Source organism: Culex quinquefasciatus, chromosome 1, assembly GCF_015732765.1.
Source record: "Culex quinquefasciatus strain JHB chromosome 1, VPISU_Cqui_1.0_pri_paternal, whole genome shotgun sequence".
Taxonomy (NCBI): Eukaryota; Metazoa; Arthropoda; class Insecta; order Diptera; family Culicidae; genus Culex; species Culex quinquefasciatus.
The window spans coordinates 13,110,864-13,130,910 of NC_051861.1; the positions used below are offsets into that span (position 1 = coordinate 13,110,864).

The 20,047-nt window shown below is 33.2% G+C and overlaps 1 protein-coding gene across 3 annotated transcripts in view; it reads right to left on the reverse strand.

The window, feature by feature from the left end:
- Positions 1-20,047, reverse strand: part of LOC6046290 (protein phosphatase PP2A 55 kDa regulatory subunit) — a 96,810-nt gene that overhangs the window by 49,643 nt on the left and 27,120 nt on the right. For 2 of the 3 annotated variants that reach the window (XM_038248910.1, XM_038248908.1), the window contains exon 3: positions 10,911-11,186. In XM_038248910.1, the coding sequence (XP_038104838.1) occupies positions 10,911-11,186 (276 nt within the window). Of the gene's footprint in view, positions 1-1,945; positions 2,525-6,741; positions 7,014-10,910; positions 11,187-20,047 lie in introns of those variants that run through there. The other variant, XM_038248915.1, reaches the window with a different exon arrangement.

Below are 20,047 nucleotides of genomic sequence, written 5' to 3' on the forward strand. Positions count from 1 at the left end.
CTCGGCTATCTCGCCGCTATGAATAAGGTTAGATTTTCACCGATGTAGCTATAGGTTCCCCATACATCGTTTGCAGTTAACACATTATACAACGTACGGAAAACCTACACAGCAAATAAAGAAGTAATCCAGCTGCATGTAAAAGGCCTGGGTGTAAAATAGATTTTGCATTATTTTATGAAATTCTGTGTAATATTACACCCTGAAATATGTAGGCCATCAATATGGGAAACCTACTTGACTGAAATGTCAAGCTTACATAAACGTTTATCCTTACCATTTTTCATCGGTCTGATGGCCGAGCGGGCTAAGGCGCCAGTCCTCACTGTAGGTGCTGGGTTTGAGTCTCGTCGGTTGCAACTATTTTTGTGTTTGCAAAAATTGTACATGCAGCGTGTAATATTAAGTGTATTTTTTGACGAAGGTGATGTGCATGCTTTTGCATGCGATTTTACCATCGGATTTTTTGCTGTGTACGGTTACATTGACATTGATCCATCCATTTTCACAGCGGCGAGATAGCCGAGCGGGTTGGGGCGCGGACTTGGAAATCTGAATATGACTCTCTATGATGTTATTTTTGGGGTGAGCAGACCTGATTTTTTTTCTTCGGTACATGCTTTTTGTGTACACGTTTTCTCATACAATCTTACATGCTTTTGCTCACAAAGGTGATGTGCATGCTTTTGCATGCGATTTTACCATCGGATTTTTTGCTGTGATGGCATCATTGGCTGTCCATACAAATTAGTAAGTATTCGTGAAACCTGAACCTTTTGGAGGAATTTTCCGATCGATTTAGTTGCTTCGGCAAAGTTGTAGGTACTGATTAGGACTATTTAGAAAAAAAAATAATACCTACATGGAAAAACTGCCCATTTTCCAATTAACTAAAAAATCAACTTTCTAACTTTCTAAAATATCAACTTCTCAAAATCCGTAATTTATTTATATGCCTTAAGGGACAAAAGTGACGAGTTCCTGTAGTCTAGTGATACGGGTAGGGTTCGACTAACGGCCTGTGGGATTTCTAAACTGGAGGTCGTGAGTCTGATTCCCGTAATGAGATGATAAAGTTAAAAAATTCCCGTAACTTTTGATTCAAAGGTTTTTGAGCCATAGAAAAGTTTTTAAAAATTTCAGGTTATCGATCATACAAATTGTGTTCCTAAAGTGTCTGTCAAATTTCTGAACATATTTTTTTTTTTCGAAAAGTTAGCTATACACTTTTCTAAGAAACATTCAGCATTGGACCTCGGATTGCTGAGATACAGAGGATAAAAGAAAAAATAATAATATGTAACAGGATAATATGTAGAAGTATTCTCAGTATTACCCAAACAGCTCCCCAGTTTATACTGCCAATATCTCTGCAACTAATGATACAATTTTGAATGTTAAAAAATGAAACATGTGTGAAATATTCTGATGTCCTCGAAAAAAATATTAAATTAAAATAAAAGCAACATAAGCAGTTTTCTAATACGGACGTAGCATTCAAGTACGCCTAAGAAACTAAAGACAGGGTTCTTTAAATAAACTCGCCCTTTTCAAGTACGGATTTCAGTTTTGTTATTGTCAAATAACCTTCTCTTACTAAGATTTTTTAAAGGACGATGATGTATTCTACTTGTTATTCATGAATTTTTCATCAAAATATTCCTCGATAGTATAGTGGTCAGTACCCCTCCCAGGTTTTGTTCTTTCCTCGATAGTATAGTGGTCAGTATTTCCAGCATTTCAGCTTCACACAACTGTAAACGAATCTTCGAGCAACTACTTTCACTCGAAGGACAGTCCCAATCGATTACCACCTCCTTTACAACTGTGACATCTGTCAAAACAGTGTACACACCGCCACCGGAAAAAAACGAGTAGGTGTCCCATCCCCACGCAGAGAAGGTGTCTTCCTTTCATTTAGTTTTTTTTCTCCTCGATTACTCACCGGCCATGTCAAATCACGTCGCAACCACTACCAGCAGAATATTCCTTCATACAACAACAAAAACAACAACGGCGGCTGCCGACACGACGACGTCAGTGGCGACAACGGCGAATTCGCGCAGTGAACTTTTACTCTTCCTCCTCCTCCTCTGCTTCTCCTCACACACTCTGCGCGTTTCGCGAAGTTTTCCTCAAAACTCCTTCTCTTTGACTCCGCTTTCGCTTCGTTTCTCCTTCTTTCGCAGGCGGCTGCCTTCAGAATCACCCTTTTGTTGGTGTTGTTTCAGCTGCTGCTGCTTGCTTCTTGCGATTTTTACTTGCTCTCTTGTTGTTTTTGTTGTGCTGCTCTCACTCACACAAGCATAAAACGCGCGCACACGCGATTCGCCACTTCTTTGCTCTTATTTTACGCGGCACTGCTCTGCCACTTGTTTTTCCTCCTTCTTCTTCCTCCGTCTTCTGGACCCTTCTCTTTAGTTTCTCGTTGTTGCAACGAGAAATCGTGACACTTTTTCACTCACGATTGCTGCTCCCCTCTACTTCTTCTCTTCCACTACAACCCGACAACAACAACAAACTTCTGCAAACAAAGATGGTAGAAACGTCATTCAGCGGGGAATGATTAGCGCATTATGATGATGATGATGCTGCTGCTGCTGCTGTCAATGCCGTCTTCTGTCACACTACTTCGGGGGGGTTGACTACTGTCACACGTACTGGCACGTACTCTTGCAACACACTTACACACACCTGCGCGCAAGGTCGCAAATTAAACGCACACACACACACGTGCACAACACCTCTCTTGCCCTGCGAAATGTGTGATGGAATGGGTGGTCTCAAAAGTCTGCCTCGATTTCTTGTTCATGTGCTTGAATGTGTACGTGCCAGGACTGTAGATTTTGGGTGCATGTGTGAGTGTGCCGTGCCGTATATGTGCCTACCACACTTACATTCCTTTAAACCTGGCGAACAAAAAACGAGTTGAGGTTTCACGAGCGAGTGCAGTGCTAGCAGTTCAATGTTTTGAGCAATAATTGTCTGTATTGAACAATGTTTTCATAAACAAACACGTTATCAACTCAAGTTACATAATGAACGAAAACAAGTTGGAACTGATCATCCATTCACTGTAGTAGGGGAACTATACCCTTTTTCAGTCTACTTCTATTATCGGCCTATCAGCACTTTGATCATGAATTACAGCTTTAATAAAGTATTTTGGCTGTTCCAAAGTAATAAATAGCTCAAATTAAAGTGAGCAAGCAACTCGCCAATGTTGATATATCTGAAAAAGTTTATTTAATAGCGGAAAACGGCAAAAGTGATGAGAATTGGTCGAACGGCTTAGAGTGATTAAAGTGGGTATATTTCCTCTACTTGCGTTTTTAGAATTGCGATGCTATTAGAAGGACTTCAATAATCGCGTTGAACTGAATTAAACGGTGCCTTTTGAGCTGCAAAGTTATGAAATGATATTTTCGAGTAAAAACTTGACCTTTTTTCACTTCAGAAATCCATGCACCGTCTTGCCTTTCAAGCAGCGTTGCTATGGGAAGGAGTCGTTTAATCAACGCAAAAATTATCCACAAAAAAAATGTTTTCAATAGAACAAGCCAAAATTTAGCAACGAAAACGAAACGAAAACGAAAATTTAGCAACATTGCTCGCAAATCACTTCGGTATTCCGGTTCCACCGACAACCATAAAAAAACCGGTGAGCCGGAAATTGAAGAACCTACAATGATACATTTTCCTAATGCGATACTCTTTTCGATTTTTATGATTGACACTTTATCAGAAATAGAACCCATTTCACGATTCTTCTGTCTTTGATTTGATTGATTTAAAAAAAAAACATGTTTAGCTGTTAACACTTTTGGTGAAAATAACAAGCTCTACAACCTCCCAAATTTTCATCCAGATTTATAATATGGTTCTGGAGTTAGAGCCGTTTGATTAACCTACCATAAGAAAAAAAATCTCTAAAAAAAGGTAAAAGCCCACCTGGTGACCTTTGCCAACATTTTTCATTTCTGATTTTATTCGAAATTTCTTACTACATTCATAGCACAGACCATGAGTGAGAATCTGAAAAAAAATTCGACATCTATCGGCAATCCCGATCAATTTTTAGAACGATTTACTTTTTGCCTTTCTTACTAAAGAAAGGTATAGGTTTTACTTAAACGCTGGACGTCATTTCCATCTTCGTAAATAAGACGATACAGCATGAATATTAATCAGAAAAATCGCCAAAAAATCACACTGCATTGATTTTCGACGCATCGTCGCCAAGTCGACAAGTTGTCAAGTTGAGCTTCGAATGCTGGCGCATATATGTTTTGGCTCGACTTATACTCGTTTGTAGTAGCTTGTCTACCAATGTTTCCTTCAACATGTAAGATATCGTAGCTTTTCGGTTTCTTTTGCTCTGTTCGTTTTTGCATAACTGTCCAATGTTTATGCAAAAACTTTTTTGACATAGGACATTCATCCGGGTACAAACAATTTGTGTGCTCCTAAAATCGCCTTTAAGTAGGCTTCATTTTGTCGTAATTTCGTAAGTTTATTTAACAGAGTTCATTGGATTCCAATAGGAGCTTTCTAAGCTTCTAAGCTTTATATCGTTTTCAAAGTTTTCAATGTTCGCAACGCCAATGGCTATCTACTTAAGGTATTACGATTGAGTGTTTAGTGGTGCGGTTGTAAAAATAGCTATCTCTGACTCTCTCACTTTCGTAGATGCTGAATGGCAAGCTTCCCACTGTGCGGTTAACTCGGCTTTGCTTTGCGCCTGCTTTGTTCGGTTTTTGGGCTCGTACCAAAACTAGAAAACCAAAACCGCTGTGTGCGTCGTTACTGGCGCATGGAAAGCTTGCTATGCTAGCGTTTGTCATAAACGCTTGTTTGATTAAGAATTTGTACGATTAAAAATATTCTTTTGGTGAAAATTGCGTTTTCAATTTTTTTTAGAAAACACATCATTAATAATACCTTGCCTTCATCATAAGATTTTTTGTATCAAGTCGATGTTGTGAATTGAAAGAAGTTATATTCTTTAGTAAGAAAGGCTCTATCTCACCCCTGGTGGGATTAAATCGGGTTTTTTTTATAAGATTTATTGCATTGTCGGTTTGATTTTTAAAGGATGTTTGGATTATTTTCTGGGTTTGCCTCTGTTGAAAGTTGATTTTCAGTTCTTGAGTTGTTTTGTAAAAGTTTAATATGCTATTGTGTTTCATATTTTTATAGGACTCTTTTAACAAAAAAAAAATTGGAACTGTTCTCTTTAAATTCCCCACAAACACCTTTACCCAATAAAACAAGTTTGGATGGATGAAAAAATAGACAAAGTCGAAAAAAGTGTGTAAAAATTATCTTCTAGCTGATCAATAGCTTGTGAAAATCTGAATCTACCAATGTTCATGTGAATACACTCAGAGTGACATTAACAGCATAACATTTAGTTAACTGAGTTTTACAAAAAAAAATGAGGTTCATAAAGATTGATTTCAGTAAATCACGTTTTATTTGAAAGAAATTTGTTATGGGGGCATGTCATAAAAAATCTGATATTATAGTGAAATAATGTAAGACAGTCCAGACTCGATTATCCGAAGGCCTCGGAAAAAATCACTTCGGATAATTTAAACTTCTGAAATTTTCAGACAATTTTTTTTGTCTCATTTTTAATTGGTTAGTTTAAGTATTATCCCTAAACTATTCTTCAGTAATTTATAATCTTTAAATTCAAGGCCAAAATGGCGGCGATAAAAAATTTAAACATTTTTTTGCAATTTTCAGGGCAATTAACCATTCAAATTTGACTAAAATATGGTCGCAGAATTCAAATTTTGTGGTAATATTATTCCCATCCGTATTAAATGAAAAATATTATATAATTCTTGTAGAATTTTGCCAAACCGTATGGAATTTTTGAATCAATCATATTATTTTGCCACATCAAAACCCCCTATTTGGAGGAAATCTACGTGCGCATGTATTGCGTGTACGTACACGAAAAAGATTGAGGTTAAATTTTGTACCCGCCAGCAAAACAAATGGGGTGCTAGTGTGCGTGAGCTCGGGCTTAGATAACTCTATATGGACCCATAGTTCTTCAATTTTGTAGTCAAACCAACGGGGTTCAAACTAAAAAAGTGTCAAACGAAAAAGTGACCAACCACACTGGAGATTGAGTGTTCTCCACATCTTAAAAAAAACACGCTCAAAGTATGCCCCCGAAACTCGATCAAAACTGGCAGCACTGCATCGCGCAAAAACACTTGCCCTCTCACGCACACCAGCAACGCTTCGGCAAACACCACCAACAACAAAAACACAACTTCGCCGTCACCATTACACTCTTAGCAAAAATCACTCTTCCAAAAAAAACTTAAAAATTCGCACTTTTCTCGCTCGGCAACCCAAAGCGACACTGTTTTACGCCTTCCGGAACCGTACCGCACAAGCACACACACACACACTCGTGCAAACACACACAGACACGCACTTAAATTCCCATCCTGTCTCGTCCTTTTCCGGTGCTGTTGCCGAAAATCCGCCACCACCGTGTTGTGTGCCGTGGTCCGTTTCCGGCCTTCAACTTTTTTTGCAGCAGCAGCCGCAGACCCTTGTTTTCTTCCTCTTTTTCGGCCAACTTGAGACGTTTCTTGTTGTTGTTCTTTTTGGCAACTCCTTTTTTTCTTCGCGTTTTCAGCACATTTTTTCGCCAATAAAAAGAGGAGCCTTCGGGCTTGGAAGTGGCCACTCCAGGGACCCGTCATTAATCACCTTGTGAAATCGCACAGGATTCTTCCTCCAGGGAAAACCTTCTTTTTCCACAAACTGCACTTTGAACCGAAGAAACAAACGACTAAAAATCCCCACACACACGGCACTTGTATGCGCAATTTTAGGCCGTTTTCATCCCTCCCGCAGGAAAAATAACCGGAAAAACGCGCCTGGCCCTGCAAAGGATCGACGAAGGAACCGAAGAAAAACGCGACGACCGACTGACGTGCTTGCTTGCTGGATGACGGCCGAACGAACGAACGACGATTCATGCTCTTTTCTCTTGGCGTTTATGTGTGGTGTGCTGCCGTCTGCCAACACAAATACAACCACACGTCATCGTGCGTTGAATGTGTGCTGTGTAGTGGTGCCAGACGTACAGATTTATCAGTATTGTGCAGACATTTGTGGTTTCTTTTGTAAGCCAAGCTAAATTTTTGTAAACTTATCAAACTGAACATTTATTTTTCACCATGTCATTGGAGCTTTTCTGTTCGAGCAGTTTTAGCTTTTTTCTACACTGAGCAAAACTTACACAGCTCAACGAAGTGTTCTACACATGATCTGGCCCTGCTGTACAGAGCACTCAAATATCAATCGCAAAACACTTGAAATTTCGGTGATTGGCCATGAAATAATGTCAATAGCCAAACACTTGAATTTTAAATGGTGTTGAAAAATAAAATTACGTACAAGCGATTTACAGGTTCTCGCTTGCTAGTCGCACGCTACCACTGCGCCGGCCGACCAGTTGAAGACGGGAGAGTTTTTGTGCTATTGGTTCTTGCCTCGCTTCTAGCCTTCGATGAAAGTCGCGCAAAAATCAATCAGTGAAACAAATTAAATTCATGTGGATAATCACGTTGACTTTGAATAGTGCCTGTTTTGGGTAGATCTTAAGATCATTTTCAAGTGTTTTGCTCATCACTTTGAATAGTTCAAGAAGGTGGGACAAATTCATGAGCAAAACAATTGAAAAGCTTGAGCCACCCGAATGAAAATAACATGTTAAAAAATACCAAAAAGTCAACCGCCTAAACACTTGCATTTGATAGTGGATTGGATTGATGTTGAAACACAAACCAATTAGATCTACGATGTGACTTTATTCAATCATTCAAGTGTTTGGGCACTTGAATAAAAAGTGTGGCATATTTTCAGTGTACAATGTATTCCTTATGGGAGAACTGTCATTTCTACCACTCGAATCCACTAAAGTTCAAGCTAGGTGCTAGGTTTTATCTGCGAACGTTCAGACATTTCGAAAAAAAAACCATTTGGCATCCCTGGACAGCATCGTGAGCGTTTAGACGAGTTTGATTCGCGGCAAACATTTTAGACAAGTTGTGAACAAACGGGTGTGCGTGAAAACATGGCTGCGAGAAGAAAAGAAAATGATTGTGATTCGAAATAGTCGTTTTGTGAGAAAAATTTCAAGCTTTTTCGATAAGTCCAGGTAAGAGTTATATTCTATATTATATATATATTGTATGCATTTTGCTTTCAAGCAAAATCCAAAATATCTCAGTTAAACTACAGAAAAACATACGTAAATTTGAATTCCTCACCACTTACCCCGGTTTAACAGTTACTTGAAACTACAGAGCGGATTCGCTAATTCGAATGGAACTGCATTTGAATGAGCGAATCCAAATAGAGCTATCTAAGCCCGATCTCACACACACTAGCAAACCATTTGTTTTGCTGGCTGGTACAAAATTTAACCTCACTTTTTTTCGTGTACGTACACGCAATACATGCGCACGTAGATAACTCTATTCGCTAATTAGAACGACTGGCAGCTGTCAAAAGGTTGAAACCACGTGTCCGGAGATTGTCGAACAACACCCTTACCAAAAATCATGATTTTCTGAGTTCAATAACCCACTTTTCATACGATTTTTTGAGTTCAGGTACTAGAGGAACTCTACCGTTTTCAGCATATTTCTATTATCGGCCTATCAGTATTTTCATCATGAATTGGGTACTAAAGTCCTATGTCAATTTTTATGTACAACGGTAAAAAACACGATTAAAAACCATTTCTGATCACTTTTTTTCATTTTAATGCAAAATTTTTTTTTGACAAGACAACATTTTTTCGATGGATCAACTATGGTCCCCTTGGAACGACCTGTCAAGTAGGAGCTTTTCTGTCAAGAAGGACCGCGAGGTTAATTTTTCAAAATTGATTTAAAAATCCATTTTAAACTCTTTGTGCTCGTACAAAGGGTCATTGTACTCAGAAAAATAAGCTTTATCGCTGTAAACAATAATATCAGCAATCTAAGCTTCATTTTAGGACCCAATAGAGTTATCTAAGCCCGCTCTCACGCACACTAGCACGCCATTTGTTTTGCTGGACGGTACAAAATTTAACCTCACTTTTTTTCGTGTACGTACACGCAATACATGCGCACGTAGATAACTCTATTGATAATCGAGAAATTAAAAAGATAAACAGATGTGAGCCGGTAACATGGAGTGAAACTTTCACAGCTGTCATGGAATACTTCACTGCAGCTTGACAAAAAGTTTAACTCCTTGTTGCACTTTTAATTTCTCGATACATCTGAAAATGTTGATTTAATAGCGGAAAACGGCAAAAGTGATGAGAATAGGTCGAACAGCTTAGAGTGATTAAGATGGGTATATTTCCCCTACAACCATAAAATGGGTTGAACTGAAAAATTCGTATGAAAAGTGGGATATTGAACTCAGAAAATCATGATTTTTGGTTAGGGTGAATGTTGTTGAAACGTCAACATAAGTTTGACAACTAATTTAGACGCTTGAGTGCTTTTTAATTCGAATACGTTCGAATTAGGGAAATTCGAATTAACGAATCCGCGATGTATTTATCAAAATCGAACTGTGTCGCTTGCCAGGACATAAAATCTGGAGTTTTTGCCTTCCTCACCTCAATGAGGAAAGGCTATAAAATCACTAGAAAAATGAACTTCTTAATTCGACCTCGTAGACCCACCTTCACGTATACCTATCGACTCAGAATCAAATTCTGAACAAATGTCTGTGCGTGTGTCTGGATGTAAGTCCGTGCACCGAAAAATATGCACACGATTATCTCCGCACTGGCTGAACCGATTTGGACCGATCCGTCTTGGGGTTCCACAAAACCCTAGTTAATATTATGAAGTTTAGAAAAGTACTTCAAAAGTTATGCTAAAAAAGGGATTTTAGCTCAACTTCTGAAGATAGTGAAAAGGGTGGTTTTTGTAAGAAAACCCGCCATGCCATATATTGTTAGAAAGGTATTCAACAGACCTTTCCAACGCGATCAGAAGATTAAAGATCTGACAACCCCATCAAAAGTTATGAGCACTTAAGTGTTATTTATACACTTTTTTGAGGCCGGATCTCAAATATTGTGATGAAAAGTTTGTCCGAATCTATCATGCGACCCATCGTTGAATAGGTAATCAAAAGACCTTTCCAACAAGCCCAAAAGATTGAAGATCTGACAAACCTATCAAAAGTTTTAAGTACTTTAATGTTTTTAATAAACTGTTTTTGAGTTCGGATCTCTAATATTTTGATAAAAATATGCGAGGAAGGCACCAACCACCTAAAGATGGATCAATTAAAGTTTTTTTTTAAAAAAAAAAGGTCCAATATACCAAATCAGTTTTTTTTTTGCTTTTTGTGTGTTTTTTTATTTTCAGGGTAATGTTCTCTTAAGCTCTTTAAAAGAACTTCTTAAAAGCTCTTTGAGGGCGCTTAAAGGTTCTTACGCTATATCTGACTTGGTTTTCAAAATTAATTCTCAGGGTCTTCGGGAGCCTTAAAGATTAGCGTAATTAGTGTATCATCTACGCGATCATCTACGCGAAATGCCAAACAAGTCCTTCAGACATTAGAATGCCCCTGAAAAGTTTTAGCACAATAAAAAAAACATAAAAACTTAATTTCATAAAATCACCGATTTCGTGTTCCAATTTGCCCTATTTGGGAGCGTTCTTTTATTACGTAAAGCAAAATTTTGATTTTTTTTATTTCTGTAAAATTCAATTTTTTCAAGTTTTTTGTTAATGTTGATAAACCCAGTCACATATTTGAGAGCATCTGATTTAAAAATTATAAAATAATGCATCATACTTAAATGCAACATAACATCAATATATAGATATTTTTTTTTTGAAAGCACTTACCTCCACTGGTACTGCTGATAAACTGCTTCTTGGTCCCGTTAACGGCCGTGTTGATCATGTAGCCAATCTTGGTAAAGCTGGACTGCCGGGCAACGGGCCGCGGAGGAATCGGCGGAGGCGAATTCGGACTGTGCGGTGGACTTGCACCGAGGTACTCGGAATCGCCACCTCCTCCTCCTGCGCCGGCCGGGATGGCAATCGGACTGGACGTGACCGTCGATCGGCCCCATCGACCCAACGAGGGCGTGCTCTGTCTAATGCTAGTTTGAACTTTGGCTGGAAATAGAAAGTCGAGAATAAGATGCATAAGTTCCACGGAATCAAAAAGATTCATTCATTCAGTCAAAAAATCAATAAACAACTTCAGAACTGCAATTCAAACAAGTCGTTACGGGCAAAAGTCAGCTTGATTGTATTCCGGTGAGCACTCTCGACAATCGTTCAAACTAAGCCCCTCCAGAAGGATGATAAGAAACGAGATATCGTCGTAGCGAACTCAATTAAATCAGGCCACGCGATTCAAAGTTTTTCATTCAGTACTACTACTTAAAAAGTTGGTTTGAAGATGAGTTAAAGTGGAACTTATATAGGAGACTATTCAAAAAGAGCTGTCAAACTGGCAGCACTGAATGTCAAGTATTGCCAAAATCAGAGTATTATTCTGGTCTGGTTTGCATCCAAAATCAATCTGGTCATTCAGAAATTAAAAGTTTTCCTTGTTTTTCTCATAAACAAACAAAGATGAGGGTGAAGAATGAAAATTGGCGGTGTGTCGATGCGATGGACAAACGCGCGTGGGTGGCTTGCTGGCAAAACAAATCATTCGCAGCTGTCACTGCTGGTACCGCGATGGTGGGCAGAAGTCGGAGGTCATTTTAAACGTGCCACGAAACGAGTCAGTGACCCAATTTAAAGTCGGTCGGTGTTTTTTTACTAGAATTTGTTTTGTGTACAAAACTCGTTAAAAAGTTTATTATGGAACTTAATGTGCGTTCCGCTGTCTGACTGGCTTTCTGGAAACTGGCAGCACTGTTGTACTCTGTTATGATTGTCAAGTCTCAGATTGTTCACTTACCCACTCTAACTTTTGGGGGGGGAGCGGGCGACTATCGGGCATCGCCAGTGCCAGTTAAGATTCTTAAGCTAAGACACACACCTTAAAAATTTCGATTTTTGTGTTGCACACTCACACCAACAACACACGCGCTCTCCAGCACGCACACTGCCTCAGTTTTCATAACGCGCAAGCTGTCAAACATGTTTGTTTGCTTTTGTCAAACATGTTCAAAATAATTGATTGGTTGGTCCGTTCTTTGGAATTGGTTGGTCCGTTCTTTGGAATTATTGAAAATAATTTCTAAAATTGAAGGTAAGTAACCACTTTATTTAACCATTCGAGACATAAAATCATTTCCCGGTAACAGATTCCTCGTCCGCAACCTCTTCTAAGCGGCGCACCGCTGGCATTCCCAACAACCAAATCGGCCTCCGTGGCCTTGGCCAAACACACATGCCGCACATGAACTTCGGAACAATACCATGGGTGGCATCGCAGCACTCTCCGCAGTCGTCTTTACCAGGCACGCGCCTCCCCGGCAACGAACACCACCAATTCTACCGCCTCCAGGACACGGTCATCGAGGAGGATCCGAGTGGATGGTCGCCGGAAGAGGAGAGGTTAGGCAGGCGGGAAGGGGTCAACGCGAAAGTTTATGAACTTTGATCCGATTTTGGAGACCGAGAGCGGCACCGGCGACAGTGGCCCTCACTCCGGATCGCGCTTCAGCAAGTGGTTCCGCTGTGGTGCGAATGTGTACATCCAGCAGATAGGGCGAACTTTCGCCAGGTGGTTTCGCAACACTCGCTTCCCCCAGCAGCAGAACCAGAGTCCAGCATGGTGTTCAAGCATCTGGTCGTCATGGTGGCCCAAAACCGTACCAGCAACTAATGCTTATGAAGAACGGCGCATTCCGACCCATCAAAAGCTGCAGTTCCACACCCAGAGCATCTTGCAGAACGTGCTGCAGCGCAAAAAGCTGCAAGACCAGCAGAAGATCTTGTTGCCGTCAAATCGTCCGTAGCTAACCCGGAAGTTCAGCAGTTTGAACTCGTCTGCCCCAACATCCAGCGCAGCCGGTGGCCGGTGCTGAGCCAAACGGCCGCCTTAGCGAACCAGTTATCCGCCAACTCAATGTTCCGCGGTCGTGCTGGGGGGCGTCACGCATGTGATGCAGGCTAGGATCACTTCGGCAAGGCTTCCGTCACCTTGAACCTGAACTGACAAGCGCTGATTTACTAAAGTGCTTTTTTTGCTTCTTTTTCCAAGAGTGTAATTACTTCTCACACTTTTTTTCCGTTGTCGAAGGCGCTTCAATTTTCAATGTTCTCACTTATTTATTTTCTCCCAAAACATTCATTTTTTTTCATTTTTTTCTTTTTGCTGTGTTTCGTTATCTCAGTATATTTTTTAAGGCTTTAAGTTTCCATCATTACTCAATATTTTCTTCAAAAAAGCAAAAAATACCTAAAGAAACAAAAAAAAAACTAAAAACCTTTAATACAAAAATACACGAACAGTAAAATATTGGAGTACTAAAATACAAAAAGATATAAAAATATTAAAATATTAGCATACAACAAATAAAACAAAATTACAAAAATATAAGGCTAAAAATACCAAAATACAAAATTACTAAAATACCAAAATACAAAAATACCAAAATACAAAATTACAAAAATACAAAAACAAAACAAAAAAAAATACAAGAAATAAACAAAAATACAAAAATATTAAAATAAAAAAAAAATAATACATAAATACAAAAATACTAAAAGACTAAATTACAAAAATACTAAAATATTAAAATACAAAACTACAAAAATCGAAAAAATACAAAAATACAAAAATACAAAAATACAAAAATACAAAAATACAAAAATACAAAAATACAAAAATACTAAAATACTAAAATACTAAAATACTAAAATACTAAAATACTAAAATACTAAAATACTAAAATACTAAAATACTAAAATATAAAATTAAAATACTAAAAATACTAAAATACTAAATACTAAAATACTAAAATACAAAAATACAAAATACAAAAATACAAAAATACAAAAACACAAAATACAAAATACAAAAATACAAAAATACAAAAATACAAAATACAAAAATACAAAATAAAAAATACTAAAATACTAAAATACTAAAAATTAAAATACTAAAATACTAAAAATACTAAAATACTAAAAATTAAAATGCTAAAATACTAAAAATACTAAAAATACTAAAAGATAAAAATACTAAAATACTAAAATACTAAAAATACTAAAATACTAAAATACTAAAAATACTAAAATACTAAAATACTAAAATACAAAAATACAAAATACAAAATACAAAAATACAAAAATACAAAATACAAAAATACAAAAATACAAAAATACAAAATACAAAAATACAAAATAAAAATACAAAACAAAAAATACAAAAATACAAAATACAAAATACAAAAAATACAAAAATACAAAATACAAAATACAAAAAATACAAAAATACAAAAAATACAAAAATACAAAAATACAAAATACAAAAATACAAAAATACAAAATACAAAATACAAAAATACAAAAATACAAAAATACTAAATACTAAAATACTAAAAATACTAAAATATAAAATACTAAAATACTAAAATACTAAAATACTAAAATACTAAAATACTAAAATACTAAAATACTAAAATACTAAAATACTAAAATACTAAAATACTAAAATACTAAAATACTAAAATACTAAAATACTAAAATACTAAAATACTAAAATACTAAAATACTAAAATACTAAAATACTAAAATAATAAAATACTAAAATACTAAAATACTAAAATACTAAAATACTAAAATACAAAAATACAAAAATACAAAAATACAAAAATACAAAAATACAAAAATACAAAAATACAAAAATACAAAAATACAAAAATACAAAAATACAAAAATACAAAAATACAAAAATACAAAAATACAAAAATACAAAAATGCAAAAATACAAAAATGCAATAATATGTATTTAAAATGTTTGTATGTAAAAAGACAAACCTCAAAAAAAAAAAACACATAAATTTAAAGATTTACATGTACAATAATGAAAAAATAATAATTTAAATTTTACTTTATATTGATTAATTAAAGTTAACTATAGAACCTAATTTAAATCAATTTTGCGAAGTTTAATAAAAAAAATTATACTTAACTGAATTTCAACATATTAAACACAAATTAACCAAGCTTAACTTAATTTAGCCAAATATTACTAAAATTAGCCAAATTCAACTAAATTTTGGCAAAATTTAGCTACATTAAACATAATTCAACTAAATTTAAGTAAATTTAACTAGATTCTACATAATTTTACTAAATTTAATTCAATTTGACTGAATTGAAAGTAATTAAAATCTCTTTTACTAATTTTATCTAAATTTAGCCATATTTAAGTAAATTTTAATGGATTGAAGTAATTTCAAGTGAATTCAGCTAATGTAGCGTAGTACTACTTTATTTAGTCAAACTTTACTAAATTAAGCGAAATTTTATTAAACATAGATAAATTTGACTTAATCTAACCAAATTTTACTTAATTTAACCAAATTTAATTGAACTTAACTCATTCTAGCAAAATAAAACTAAATTTAACGAAATTTCATCAAACCTTACATTTTTAAACTTAATTTAGCTTAGTTTAACTAAATTTGCCTTAATTTAAATTAATTTACTTAAGTTACTCCAAATTCAACCCAATTTTACTAAATATTACATAATTTGACTTTATTTTACTTCATTTTACCAATTTTTACATAGTTTATCTAAATTTAATGCAATTTAACTTAATTTTACTCAATTTGACTTATTTTTACTAAAATTAACAAAGATTAATATAAATCATTAAACTTGACTGCATTAAACAAAATTAAACATAGATTTTCTAAACATCATTAAATTTAAGTTTTTAAAATTACCTCATTTTACGTTATTTAACTAAATTTAGCCAAATTTTTAGTTGTTTCAATTAATTCAGCCATATTTAACTAAATTATACTTCACTTAATTCATTTTAACCAAATTTAAATAAACTTAGCAAATTTTACATAAATTTAACTAAATTTAGCAAAACTTAACTAAATTTAGCCAAACTTAACTTAGTTAAATTCAACTAAATTTAATCACATTTAGGTAAATCAAACATAATTTTGCTTAATTTAGCTTTTTTAAGTTTAACTTCATTCAATAAAATTTAAATTAATTTTACTAAATTTAACCTAATTTTACTTAATTTAATTCAATTTGACTTAATTTAAATTAATTAAACTTTGTTTAAACTGATTTGATTGAAATTTAGCCAAATTTAAGTGAATTACTCAATTTTTACTAAATTTAACTAAATTTTAATAAATTCAATTATTTTCAACAAAATTTAACTAAATGATACTAAATTTCACTAAATGTAACTAACTTCAACTATTTTTTTAAAATCTAGCTAAATTCAACTAAATTTAACTTAGTGTATCCAAATATAACTCGTTTTAACTAAATTTAAATAAATTTAACTAATTTTATTTCAATATTACTTAAAATAGCCAAAGTTAACTAAATTGAAATGAATTGAAATAAATTATGGGAAGTATTACGAAACTTAATTAATATTTACCTAACCTAACTAAATTTTACATATTTTAACTAAATGTAACTAAATTCAACTAAATTTAACTAGACATAATTTAATTTTATTATATATAATTCAATTTAACTAAATTTTACTGTATTAAACGAAGTTAAACTAAATTTAACTTAATTTAACTAAATTGAAAAAAAATATGCGAAATTTTACGAAACTTAATAATTTTTTTCTTAATCTAACTAAATTTTACTTATTTTAACAAAATTTAACTAAATTCAACTAATTTTGATTGAATCTTAGTAAGTTTAACTACATTTAAATCAATTTAAGCCAATTTTACTTAATTTAACTAATTTTAACTTGATATAACTTTATTTAGCTAAAGTTAACCAAAATGAAATAAATTAAGCGAAATTTTACGACACTTTATGAAATTTTGCTAAATATAACTAAATATTACTTATTTTGTAAATAAATTCAACTAAATTTAATTAAATCTAACTAAATTTTACTAAATGTTACTAAATTTAATCTAACTAAAATCAACTAAATTTAACTTAGTTTAACTGAATACAACTCAATTTTAGTCAATTTAAATTAATTTAACTAATTTAAACTGAATATAACTTAATTTAGCCAAAGTTTACTAAAGTAAATTAAGCAAAATTTAACTAAATTCAATTAAATTTAATTCAATCTAGCTAAATTTAACTAAATTTGACAAAATTAAAATAAATTTTACTAAATCTAACTAAAATTAACTACATTTTACTAAATTTCACTTAGTTTAACTGAATATAACAATATTTAACTATTTTTAACTAAGTGTAAGTCAATTTAACATAATTTAACGAATTTTAACTTGATATAACTTAATTCAGCTAAAGTTAACTAAATTGAATTGAATGAAACGAAATTTTACGAAACTTAATTAAATTTTATTTGATCTAACTAAATTTTTCTTATTTTAACTAAATATAACTAAATTCTGCTAATTATAATTAAATCTTTATAAATTTAACTAAATTTTACTTAATTTAACTATAATTAACTAAATTCAATTAAAGATAACTGATTTTAACTGAATTTAACTAAATTTATCTTAATTTAATTAAATCTAACTAAAATAAACTAAATTTTACCAAATTACCAATAAAATCAATTTCAAGTCCTGTTAACATACTAACCCATCTTATATTTTTTAGATAGTTTAAGTAAATAGTTTATGTTTTGTTGTTAGTTCAATTTTTTTTAATAAAAAAAATCTGTCGTGTTTATTTGTCACCCTATTTTATTTAATCGCCCTAACTTGAAATTTGAAGTAAACAGGAAGGAGAAACCCCCCGGATTCCGGCACGTCGGTCCCCCGTTTATAGGCCCGTTATCGTGGTCAAAACGGGCCCAAAAGCGTGTCACAGACGGGCGTAACACAGCGACCAAAATGCGTAACGCCCGCCTAAATGTTGCATTCTGGCACGCAATGGGCCACAACGAGGGGAAAAAGCGTGCTGAAAATCGGGCCCGCTTTCACGCAAAACGTCCCCGCTTTTTGGCCGTTTTCCGCCCATTTTTCTATGTGGGTATAATCACCATTGATTTATTTTGCCAAGACGCCCCATGTCCTTGTCGTCTGTCACCACGTGCATCGGTAACATAACCTGATGGAGGTCTTTTCGCGGTTTGTTGAATTCATAGTTTATTTCCCTTCTTGAATACTTTACATGTGTCACGTACCTCCAATTCCCACATAGAAAAATGGGCGGAAAACGGCCAGAAAGCGGGGACGTTTTGCCTAAAAGCGGGCCCGATTTTCAGCACGCTTTTTCCCCTCGTTGTGGCCCATTGCGTGCCAGAATGCAACATTTAGGCGGGCGTTACGCATTTTGGCCGAGCTGTTACGCCCGTCTGTGGCACGCTTCTGGGCACATTTTGACCACGATAACGGGCAAAAAAGCGATGGCGGAACGGGGCGCATTTTGGGGGTGCTTCTTCTTCTTTAGTATTTCCGGATCCAGTTTAGAGCGGTTAGGGTGATCAATACAAATAGGGTGACAAAAACAAAACAGATTAAAATATTTATTCAAAGAGTTTCTAAAATTACAATAAAAGCCACTTAACCTATTTAAAACTAGCCTGTATGAATAAAAGTTGAATTAATATGTTTAACTTAATTTAAAATGGTCCTATTGGTTTAAATAACTGAATTTGATAAAATTAGTTTACTAAACTAACCAAAATAGTTTCAATAACTTTAAATTAGTAGTAATTATTAAAATTTAGTTGAATTTAAGTAAATTTTGATAAATTAAGGTTTATTTAGAATAATTGAGTTAAATGTCAAGTTTAGTTTAATTTAGTTAATTAAGTTAAATAAAGTTATTTCAGCTTAATTTAAGTTAAATGAAGTTAAATTAAGTTGATGAAAATCAGATGAATTCATATATAAGTAAAAATAAGTTAAATTTAGTGAAATTTAGAAAAAAATATATTTATTAAAATTAAGTTATGTTTCGTTTAAAATTTGTTAAATATAGTAAAATTTGAGTTAAATGTCAAGTTTAGTTTAATTTAGTTAATTAAGTTAAATAAAGTTAAATAAAGTTATTTCAGCTTAATTTAAGTTAAATGAAGTTAAATTAAGTTGAAGAAAATCAGATGAATTCATATATAAGTAAAAATAAGTTAAATTTAGTGAAATTTAGAAAAAAATATATTTATTAAAATTAAGTTATGTTTCGTTTAAAATTTGTTAAATATAGTAAAATTTAGTAAAATTTATTAAAATTTAGTAAAATTTCGTAAAATTTCGTAAAATTTAGTAAAATTTCGTAAAATTTAGTAAAATTTAGTAAAAATGTAGTATAATTTAGTGAAGTTTAGTAAAATTTAGTAAAATTTACTAAAGTTTAGTAAAATTTTGTAAAATTTTCTAAAATTTAGTAAAACTTAGTAAAAATTCAGTAAAATTTAGTAAAATTTAGTAAAATTTAGTAAAATTTAGTAAAATTTAGCAAAATTAAGATAAATTTAGCAAGATTTAGTAAAATTCAGTAAAATTTAGTAAAATTTAGTAAAATTTAGCATAATTTAGCAAAATTTAGTAAAATTTGGAAAAAAATAGTAAAATTAGGAAAAATTTAGTTAATCTAGTAAAATTTAATAAATATAAGTTAAATTAACTTAAATATAGTTGCGTTTAGTAAAAGTTAGTAAAATTTAGAAAAAATTTGTAAAATTGAGCAGACTTTACTTAAATTTAGTTAAATTTATTAAAATTTTGTTAAATTTAGTTAAATTTAGCATACTTTAGATAAATTTAGTTAAATTTAGTTAAATATAGTTAAATTTAGTTAAATTTAGTTAAATTTTGTTTAATTTAGTGAAATTTAGTTAAATTTAGTTAAATTAGGTAAAATTTAGTTAAGTTTAGTAAAATTTAGTTAAGTTTAGTAAA